The sequence below is a fragment of the Oncorhynchus nerka genome, linkage group LG9a (genome assembly GCF_034236695.1).
Source record: "Oncorhynchus nerka isolate Pitt River linkage group LG9a, Oner_Uvic_2.0, whole genome shotgun sequence".
In the NCBI taxonomy this organism is placed as follows: Eukaryota; Metazoa; Chordata; class Actinopteri; order Salmoniformes; family Salmonidae; genus Oncorhynchus; species Oncorhynchus nerka.
The window spans coordinates 5,306,184-5,317,882 of NC_088404.1; the positions used below are offsets into that span (position 1 = coordinate 5,306,184).

Genomic DNA, 11,699 nt, shown 5'->3' on the forward strand with positions numbered 1-11,699 from the left:
CAACGTTAGGTAGCTCTAGTCCAACATTAGGTAGCTCTAGTCCAACATTAGGTAGCTCTAGTCCAATGTTAGGTAGCTCTAGTCCAACGTTAGGTAGCTCTGGTATAACGTTAGGTAGCTCTGGTCCAACGTTAGGTAGCTCTAGTCCAACGTTAGGTAGCTCTGGTCCAACGTTAGGTAGCTCTAGTCCAACGTTAGGTAGCTCAGGTCCAACGTTAGGTAGCTCTGGTCCAACGTTAGGTAGCTCTAGTCCAACGTTAGGTAGCTCTGGTCCAACGTTAGGTAGCTCTAGTCCAACGTTAGGTAGCTCTGGTCCAACGTTAGGTAGCTCTAGTCCAACGTTAGGTAGCTCTGGTCCAACGTTAGGTAGCTCTGGTCCAACATTAGGTAGCTGTGGTCCAACGTTAGGTAGCTCAAGTCCAACGTTAGGTAGCTCTAGTCCAATGTTAGGTAGCTCTAGTCAAATGTTAGGTAGTTCTAGTCTAACGTTAGGTAGCTCTAGTCCAACGTTAGGTAGCTCTAGTCAAACGTTAGGTAGCTCTGGTCCAACGTTAGGTAGCTCTGGTCCAACGTTAGGTAGCTCTGGTCCAACGTTAGGTAGCTCTAGTCCAACGTTAGGTAGCTCTAGTCCAACATTAGGTAGCTCTAGTCCAATGTTAGGTAGCTCTAGTCCAACGTTAGGTAGCTCTGGTACAACGTTACGTAGCTCTGGTCCAACGTTATGTAGCTCTAGTCCAACGTTAGGTAGCTCTGGTCCAACGTTAGGTAGCTCTGGTCCAACGTTATGTAGCTCTGGTCCAACGTTAGGTAGCTCTGGTCCAACGTTAGGTAGCTCTGGTCCAACGTTAGGTAGTTCTAGTCCAACGTTAGGTAGCTCTAGTCCAACGTTAGGTAGCTCTGGTCCAACGTTAGGTAGCTCTAGTCCAACGTTATGTAGCTCTGGTCCAACGTTATGTAGCTCTGGTCCAACGTTAGGTAGCTCTGGTCCAACGTTAGGTAGTTCTAGTCCAACGTTAGGTAGCTCTAGTCCAACGTTAGGTAGCTCTAGTCCAACGTTAGGTAGCTCTACTCCAACATTAGGTAGCTCTAGTCAAATGTTAGGTAGCTCTAGTCCAACGTTAGGTAGCTCTAGTCCAACATTAGGTAGCTCTAGTCCAATGTTAGGTAGCTCTGGTACAACGTTACGTAGCTCTGGTCCAACATTAGGTAGCTCTAGTCCAACGTTAGGTAGCTCTGGTCCAACGTTAGGTAGCTCTGGTCCAACGTTAGGTAGCTCTCGTCCAACGTTAGGTAGCTCTGGTCCAACGTTATGTAGCTCTGGTCCAACGTTAGGTAGCTCTGGTCCAACGTTAGGTAGCTCTGGTCCAACGTTAGGTAGCTCTAGTCCAACGTTAGGTAGCTCTGGTCCAACGTTAGGTAGCTCTAGTCCAACGTTAGGTAGCTCTCGTCCAACGTTAGGTAGCTCTGGTCCAACGTTATGTAGCTCTGGTCCAACGTTATGTAGCTCTGGTCCAACGTTAGGTAGCTCTGGTCCAACGTTAGGTAGCTCTGGTCCAACGTTAGGTATCTCTAAGCCAACCCTTAAGAAGTTCAAACACATTCAAAATTCCTCCATAGAACCCGCTCCTCCCTAGGTATGACTCTGTGGGTCTAATTCAGATGATGCATGTCATAACAACGCGATGCCCAGCTCTCCTTAACAGCACCCTACACTACACTTGTCTGTCCAATGCATGTACATATCTTTCCCGTTCCATAGCAAGCTGTTTTATTCATTGGTGAAGTAATTTAATGAACCTCGACATCAGAGGTTTAAAAATTAACAGAAAGGAGTGATATAAACCGTTACTTTTTTTTGGGGGGGTTGAACCGGTTCAGAACTTTATTTTGCTGGTCAGAACAGTGGAACGGAACGAAATAATGGTTCTGTTCAGAACAAACAGATTGGAAAATAATTTGGGTTAACTAGACTGTGTATACTGTGCCATGTCTCCCCAGCTGCCTTCGTCAGTGTTCTGGAAGGAGTTGGCCCTGGCCATGCCTCATAGGGTTGTGTTCCACAGCGACACGGCAGGGGACCCCCAGACCCTCTTCCAAGACGATAAGGACCCCATGCTCACCCTCAACCCAGACTACCTGGACTGTCGCCCTGACCCTGACCCTGTTGGAGACCTGGGTAAAATCAAGTGAATGGCTGGCAACAGGGTTGGGTACAATTGATGCTGGATTACAATGCAAATTACATTTCAGATTGGGTCAATTTCAATTCAGTCAATTAAAATAGAATTGGCCTTGTAATCCCCAGGACCAATACCGTTTTGGGTTATGTAATGTAATCATATCCACGCACGGCTCATAATAATGTCTGTAACGGAGCGAATGGAATGACATCAAACATATGGAATCCATGTATTCGATACCATTCCACTGATTCCGCTCCAGCCATGAGCTTATCCTCCCCAATTAAGGTGTCACCTGTGCCATGGCCAATGCATTATCTTAATTAATTGCTTTTACAGTTATTATTATATATATTTTTTTTTGATGAGGCAAGTCAGTTAAGAACAAATTCTTATTTACAATGACAGCCTACCAGAGAACAGTGGGTTAACTGCCTTGTTCTGGGGGCAGAACTACAGATTTTTACCTTGTCAGCTTGGGGATTCAATGTAGGAACCTTTCGGTTACTGGCCCAACACTTTAACCACTAGGCTACCTGCCACCCCTCCACTCTAACCACTAGGCTACCCTGCCACCCCTCCACTCTAACCACTAGGCTACCTGCCGCCCCTCCACTCTAACCACTAGGCTACCTGCCGCCCCTCCACTCTAACCACTAGGCTACCTGCCGCCCCTCCACTCTAACCACTAGGCTACCTGCCGCCCCTCCACTCTAACCACTAGGCTACCTGCCGCCCCTCCACTCTAACCACTAGGCTACCTGCCGCCCCTCCACTCTAACCACTAGGCAACCTACCACCCCTCCACTCTAACCACTAGGCAACCTGCCGCCCTCCAATCTAACCACTAGGCTACCTGCCGCCCCTCCACTCTAACCACTAGTCTACCTGCCCCCTCCACTCTAACCACTAGTCTACCTGCCGCCCCTCCACTCTAACCACTAGGCTACCTGCCACCCTCCACTCTAACCACTAGTCTACCTGCCGCCCCTCCACTCTAACCACTAGTCTACCTGCCGCCCCTCCACTCTAACCACTAGACTACCTGCCACCCCTCTACTCTAACCACTAGGCTACCTGCCGCCCTCCACTCTAACCACTAGGCTACCTGCCGCCCTCCACTCTAACCACTAGGCTACCTGCCGCCCCTCCACTCTAACCACTAGGCTACCTGCCGCCCCTCCACTCTAACCACTAGGCAACCTGCCGCCCCTCCACTCTAACCACTAGGCAACCTGCCGCCCCTCCACTCTAACCACTAGGCTACCTGCCGCCCCTCCACTCTAACCACTAGGCTACCTGCCGCCCTCCACTCTAACCACTAGGCTACCTGCCGCCCCTCCACTCTAACCACTAGGCTACCTGCCGCCCCTCCACTCTAACCACTAGGCAACCTGCCGCCCCTCCACTCTAACCACTAGGCTACCTGCCGCCCTCCACTCTAACCACTAGGCTACCTAGCGCCCCACCAGTCTAACCACTAGGCTACCTGCCACCCCTCCACTCTAACCACTAGGCAACCTACCACCCCTCCACTCTAACCACTAGGCAACCTGCCGCCCCTCCAATCTAACCACTAGTCTACCTGCCGCCCCTCCACTCTAACCACTAGTCTACCTGCCGCCCCCTCCACTCTAACCACTAGGCTACCTGCCGCCCCTCCACTCTAACCACTAGTCTACCTGCCGCCCTCCACTCTAACCACTAGACTACCTGCCACCCCTCTACTCTAACCACTAGGCTACCTGCCGCCCTCCACTCTAACCACTAGGCTACCTGCCGCCCTCCACTCTAACCACTAGGCTACCTGCCGCCCCTCCACTCTAACCACTAGGCTACCTGCCGCCCTCCACTCTAACCACTAGGCAACCTGCCGCCCCTCCACTCTAACCACAGGCTACCTGCCGCCCCTCCACTCTAACCACTAGGCTACCTGCCGCCCTCCACTCTAACCACTAGGCTACCTGCCGCCCCTCCACTCTAACCACTAGGCTACCTGCCGCCCTCCACTCTAACCACTAGGCTACCTGCCGCCCTCCACTCTAACCACTAGGCTACCTGCCCCCTCCACTCTAACCACTAGGCAACCTGCCGCCCCTCCACTCTAACCACTAGGCTACCTGCCGCCCCTCCACTCTAACCACTAGGCTACCTAGCGCCCCACCACTCTAACCACTAGGCTACCTGCCGCCCTCCACTCTAACCACTAGGCAACCTACCACCCCTCCACTCTAACCACTAGGCAACCTGCCGCCCCTCCAATCTAACCACTAGGCTACCTGCCGCCCCTCCACTCTAACCACTAGTCTACCTGCCGCCCTCCACTCTAACCACTAGGCTACCTGCCGCCCTCCACTCTAACCACTAGGCTACCTGCCGCCCCTCCACTCTAACCACTAGGCAACCTACCACCCCTCCACTCTAACCACTAGGCAACCTGCCGCCCCTCCAATCTAACCACTAGGCTACCTGCCGCCCTCCACTCTAACCACTAGTCTACCTGCCGCCCCTCCACTCTAACCACTAGACTACCTGCCACCCCTCCACTCTAACCACTAGGCTACCTGCCGCCCCTCCACTCTAACCACTAGGCTACCTGCCGCCCCTCCACTCTAACCACTAGGCTACCTGCCGCCCTCCACTCTAACCACTAGGCTACCTGCCGCCCTCCACTCTAACCACTAGGCAACCTGCCGCCCCTCCACTCTAACCACTAGGCAACCTGCCGCCCCTCCCTCTAACCACTAGGCTACCTGCCGCCCCTCCACTCTAACCACTAGGCTACCTGCCGCCCTCCACTCTAACCACTAGGCTACCTGCCGCCCCTCCACTCTAACCACTAGGCTACCTGCCGCCCCTCCACTCTAACCACTAGGCAACCTGCCGCCCTCCACTCTAACCACTAGGCTACCTGCCGCCCCTCCCTCTAACCACTAGGCTACCTAGCGCCCCACCACTCTAACCACTAGGCTACCTGCCGCCCCTCCCTCTAACCACTAGGCAACCTACCCCCTCCACTCTAACCACTAGGCAACCTGCCGCCCCTCCACTCTAACCACTAGGCTACCTGCCGCCCCTCCACTCTAACCACTAGTCTACCTACACCCCCTCCACTCTAACCACTAGGCAACCTGCCACCCCTCCACTCTAACCACTAGTCTACCTGCCGCCCTCCACTCTAACCACTAGACTACCTGCCACCCCTCCACTCTAACCACTAGGCTACCTGCCACCCCTCCACTCTAACCACTAGGCTACCTGCCGCCCCTCCACTCTAACCACTAGGCTACCTGCCGCCCCTCCACTCTAACCACTAGGCTACCTGCCGCCCCTCCACTCTAACCACTAGGCAACCTGCCGCCCCTCCACTCTAACCACTAGGCAACCTGCCGCCCCTCCACTCTAACCACTAGGCTACCTGCCGCCCCTCCACTCTAACCACTAGGCTACCTGCCGCCCCTCCACTCTAACCACTAGGCTACCTGCCGCCCTCCACTTCTAACCACTAGGCTACCTGCCGCCCCTCCACTCTAACCACTAGGCAACCTGCCGCCCCTCCACTCTAACCACTAGGCTACCTGCCGCCCCTCCACTCTAACCACTAGGCTACCTAGCGCCCCACCACTCTAACCACTAGGCTACCTGCCGCCCCTCCACTCTAACCACTAGGCAACCTACCACCCCTCCACTCTAACCACTAGGCAACCTGCCGCCCCTCCAATCTAACCACTAGGCTACCTGCCGCCCCTCCACTCTAACCACTAGTCTACCTGCCGCCCCTCCACTCTAACCACTAGGCTACCTGCCACCACTCCACTCTAACCACTAGTCTACCTGCCGCCCCTCCACTCTAACCACTAGTCTACCTGCCGCCCCTCCACTCTAACCACTAGACTACCTGCCACCCCTCTACTCTAACCACTAGGCTACCTGCCGCCCCTCCACTCTAACCACTAGGCTACCTGCCGCCCCTCCACTCTAACCACTAGGCTACCTGCCGCCCTCCACTCTAACCACTAGGCTACCTGCCGCCCCTCCACTCTAACCACTAGGCAACCTGCCGCCCCTCCACTCTAACCACTAGGCAACCTGCCGCCCCTCCACTCTAACCACTAGGCTACCTGCCGCCCCTCCACTCTAACCACTAGGCTACCTGCCGCCCCTCCACTCTAACCACTAGGCTACCTGCCGCCCTCCACTCTAACCACTAGGCTACCTGCCGCCCCTCCACTCTAACCACTAGGCTACCTGCCGCCCCTCCACTCTAACCACTAGGCTACCTGCCGCCCCTCCACTCTAACCACTAGGCAACCTGCCGCCCCTCCACTCTAACCACTAGGCTACCTGCCGCCCTCCACTCTAACCACTAGGCTACCTAGCGCCCCACCACTCTAACCACTAGGCTACCTGCCGCCCTCCACTCTAACCACTAGGCAACCTACCACCCTCCACTCTAACCACTAGGCAACCTGCCGCCCCTCCACTCTAACCACTAGGCTACCTGCCACCCCTCCACTCTAACCACTAGTCTACCTGCCGCCCCCACTCTAACCACTAGGCTACCTGCCGCCCTCCACTCTAACCACTAGGCTACCTGCCGCCCCTCCACTCTAACCACTAGGCAACCTACCACCCCTCCACTCTAACCACTAGGCAACCTGCCGCCCCTCCACTCTAACCACTAGGCTACCTGCCGCCCCTCCACTCTAACCACTAGTCTACCTGCCGCCCCTCCACTCTAACCACTAGGCTACCTGCCACCCCTCCACTCTAACCACTAGTCTACCTGCCGCCCCTCCACTCTAACCACTAGTCTACCTGCCGCCCCTCCACTCTAACCACTAGACTACCTGCCACCCCTCTACTCTAACCACTAGGCTACCTGCCGCCCCTCCACTCTAACCACTAGGCTACCTGCCGCCCCTCCACTCTAACCACTAGGCTACCTGCCGCCCCTCCACTCTAACCACTAGGCTACCTGCCGCCCCTCCACTCTAACCACTAGGCAACCTGCCGCCCCTCCACTCTAACCACTAGGCAACCTGCCGCCCCTCCACTCTAACCACTAGGCTACCTGCCGCCCCTCCACTCTAACCACTAGGCTACCTGCCGCCCTCCACTCTAACCACTAGGCTACCTGCCGCCCTCCACTCTAACCACTAGGCTACCTGCCGCCCTCCACTCTAACCACTAGGCAACCTGCCGCCCCTCCACTCTAACCACTAGGCTACCTGCCGCCCCTCCACTCTAACCACTAGGCTACCTAGCGCCCCACCACTCTAACCACTAGGCTACCTGCCGCCCCTCCACTCTAACCACTAGGCAACCTACCACCCCTCCACTCTAACCACTAGGCAACCTGCCGCCCCTCCAATCTAACCACTAGTCTACCTGCCGCCCCTCCACTCTAACCACTAGTCTACCTGCCGCCCCTCCACTCTAACCACTAGGCTACCTGCCACCCCTCCACTCTAACCACTAGTCTACCTGCCGCCCCTCCACTCTAACCACTAGTCTACCTGCCGCCCCTCCACTCTAACCACTAGACTACCTGCCACCCCTCTACTCTAACCACTAGGCTACCTGCCGCCCCTCCACTCTAACCACTAGGCTACCTGCCGCCCCTCCACTCTAACCACTAGGCTACCTGCCGCCCCTCCACTCTAACCACTAGGCTACCTGCCGCCCCTCCACTCTAACCACTAGGCAACCTGCCGCCCCTCCACTCTAACCACTAGGCTACCTGCCGCCCCTCCCTCTAACCACTAGGCTACCTGCCGCCCCTCCACTCTAACCACTAGGCAACCTGCCGCCCCCTCCACTCTAACCACTAGGCAACCTGCCGCCCCTCCACTCTAACCACTAGGCTACCTGCCGCCCCTCCACTCTAACCACTAGGCTACCTAGCGCCCCACCAGTCTAACCACTAGGCTACCTGCCGCCCCTCCACTCTAACCACTAGGCAACCTACCACCCCTCCACTCTAACCACTAGGCAACCTGCCGCCCCTCCAATCTAACCACTAGTCTACCTGCCGCCCTCCACTCTAACCACTAGTCTACCTGCCGCCCTCCACTCTAACCACTAGGCTACCTGCCACCCCTCCACTCTAACCACTAGTCTACCTGCCGCCCCTCCACTCTAACCACTAGTCTACCTGCCGCCCCTCCACTCTAACCACTAGACTACCTGCCACCCTCTACTCTAACCACTAGGCTACCTGCCGCCCCTCCACTCTAACCACTAGGCTACCTGCCGCCCCTCCACTCTAACCACTAGGCTACCTGCCGCCCTCCACTCTAACCACTAGGCTACCTGCCGCCCCTCCACTCTAACCACTAGGCAACCTGCCGCCCTCCACTCTAACCACTAGGCTACCTGCCGCCCCTCCACTCTAACCACTAGGCTACCTGCCGCCCCTCCACTCTAACCACTAGGCTACCTGCCGCCCTCCACTCTAACCACTAGGCTACCTGCCGCCCTCCACTCTAACCACTAGGCTACCTGCCGCCCCTCCACTCTAACCACTAGGCAACCTGCCGCCCCTCCACTCTAACCACTAGGCTACCTGCCGCCCCTCCACTCTAACCACTAGGCTACCTAGCGCCCCACCACTCTAACCACAGGCTACCTGCCGCCCCTCCACTCTAACCACTAGGCAACCTACCACCCCTCCACTCTAACCACTAGGCAACCTGCCGCCCTCCACTCTAACCACTAGGCTACCTGCCGCCCCTCCACTCTAACCACTAGTCTACCTGCCGCCCCTCCACTCTAACCACTAGGCTACCTGCCACCCCTCCACTCTAACCACTAGTCTACCTGCCGCCCCTCCACTCTAACCACTAGTCTACCTGCCGCCCCTCCACTCTAACCACTAGACTACCTGCCACCCCTCTACTCTAACCACTAGGCTACCTGCCGCCCTCCACTCTAACCACTAGGCTACCTGCCGCCCTCCACTCTAACCACTAGGCTACCTGCCGCCCCTCCACTCTAACCACTAGGCTACCTGCCGCCCTCCACTCTAACCACTAGGCAACCTGCCGCCTCCACTCTAACCACTAGGCTACCTGCCGCCCCTCCACTCTAACCACTAGGCTACCTGCCGCCCTCCACTCTAACCACTAGGCTACCTGCCGCCCCTCCACTCTAACCACTAGGCTACCTGCCGCCCCTCCACTCTAACCACTAGGCTACCTGCCGCCCTCCACTCTAACCACTAGGCTACCTGCCGCCCCTCCACTCTAACCACTAGGCTACCTGCCGCCCTCCACTCTAACCACTAGGCTACCTGCCGCCCCTCCACTCTAACCACTAGGCTACCTGCCGCCCCCTCCACTCTAACCACTAGGCAACCTGCCGCCCCTCCACTCTAACCACTAGGCTACCTGCCGCCCTCCACTCTAACCACTAGGCTACCTGCCGCCCCACCACTCTAACCACTAGGCTACCTGCCGCCCCTCCACTCTAACCACTAGGCAACCTACCACCCCTCCACTCTAACCACTAGGCAACCTGCCGCCCCTCCACTCTAACCACTAGGCTACCTGCCGCCCCTCCACTCTAACCACTAGTCTACCTGCCGCCCCTCCACTCTAACCACTAGGCTACCTGCCACCCCTCCACTCTAACCACTAGTCTACCTGCCGCCCTCCACTCTAACCACTAGTCTACCTGCCGCCCCTCCACTCTAACCACTAGACTACCTGCCACCCTCCACTCTAACCACTAGGCTACCTGCCGCCCCTCCACTCTAACCACTAGGCTACCTGCCGCCCTCCACTCTAACCACTAGGCTACCTGCCGCCCCTCCACTCTAACCACTAGGCTACCTGCCGCCCTCCACTCTAACCACTAGGCTACCTGCCGCCCCTCCACTCTAACCACTAGGCTACCTGCCTCCCCTCCACTCTAACCACTAGGCTACCTGCCCCCTCCACTCTAACCACTAGGCAACCTGCCGCCCCTCCACTCTAACCACTAGGCTACCTGCCCCCCTCCACTCTAACCACTAGGCTACCTGCGCCCCACCACTCTAACCACTAGGCTACCTGCCGCCCCTCCACTCTAACCACTAGGCAACCTGCCACCCCTCCACTCTAACCACTAGGCAACCTGCCGCCCCTCCACTCTAACCACTAGGCTACCTGCCGCCCCTCCACTCTAACCACTAGTCTACCTGCCGCCCCTCCACTCTAACCACTAGGCTACCTGCCACCCCTCCACTCTAACCACTAGTCTACCTGCCGCCCCTCCACTCTAACCACTAGTCTACCTGCCGCCCCTCCACTCTAACCACTAGACTACCTGCCACCCCTCTACTCTAACCACTAGGCTACCTGCCGCCCCTCCACTCTAACCACTAGGCTACCTGCCGCCCCTCCACTCTAACCACTAGGCTACCTGCCGCCCTCCACTCTAACCACTAGGCTACCTGCCGCCCTCCACTCTAACCACTAGGCAACCTGCCGCCCTCCACTCTAACCACTAGGCTACCTGCCGCCCTCCACTCTAACCACTAGGCTACCTGCCGCCCCTCCACTCTAACCACTAGGCTACCTGCCCCCTCCACTCTAACCACTAGGCTACCTGCCGCCCTCCACTCTAACCACTAGGCTACCTGCCGCCCTCCACTCTAACCACTAGGCTACCTGCCGCCCCTCCACTCTAACCACTAGGCTACCTGCCGCCCCTCCACTCTAACCACTAGGCTACCTGCCGCCCCTCCACTCTAACCACTAGGCTACCTGCCCCCTCCACTCTAACCACTAGGCAACCTGCCGCCCCTCCACTCTAACCACTAGGCTACCTGCCGCCCCTCCACTCTAACCACTAGGCTACCTGCCGCCCCACCACTCTAACCACTAGGCTACCTGCCGCCCCTCCACTCTAACCACTAGGCAACCTACCACCCCTCCACTCTAACCACTAGGCAACCTGCCGCCCTCCACTCTAACCACTAGGCTACCTGCCGCCCTCCACTCTAACCACTAGTCTACCTGCGCCCCTCCACTCTAACCACTAGGCTACCTGCCACCCCTCCACTCTAACCACTAGTCTACCTGCCGCCCCTCCACTCTAACCACTAGTCTACCTGCCGCCCTCCACTCTAACCACTAGACTACCTGCCACCCCTCCACTCTAACCACTAGGCTACCTGCCGCCCCTCCACTCTAACCACTAGGCTACCTGCCGCCCCTCCACTCTAACCACTAGGCTACCTGCCGCCCTCCACTCTAACCACTAGGCTACCTGCCACCCCTCCACTCTAACCACTAGGCTACCTGCCGCCCTCCACTCTAACCACTAGTCTACCTGCCGCCCTCCACTCTAACCACTAGGCTACCTGCCGCCTCCACTCTAACCACTAGACTACCTGCCACCCCTCCACTCTAACCACTGCCTGGCTACCTGCCGCCCTCCACTCTGACCACTAGACTACCTGCCTCCCCTCCACTCTAACCACTAGGCTACCTGCCGCCCTCCACTCTAACCACTAGGCAACCTGCCGCCCTC

General features: G+C 57.3%; 1 protein-coding gene across 1 annotated transcript in view; it reads left to right on the forward strand.

Annotated features, from left to right (window-relative positions):
* sigirr (single immunoglobulin and toll-interleukin 1 receptor (TIR) domain) overlaps positions 1–2,217 on the forward strand; it is a 19,935-nt gene extending 17,718 nt beyond the window's left edge. The window contains exon 8 of the mRNA XM_029652259.2: positions 1,999–2,217. Within this exon, the coding sequence (XP_029508119.2) occupies positions 1,999–2,190 (192 nt within the window). The 3' untranslated portion in view covers positions 2,191–2,217. The remainder of the gene's footprint in view (positions 1–1,998) is intronic.
* The last annotated feature ends 9,482 nt before the right edge of the window (positions 2,218–11,699 follow it).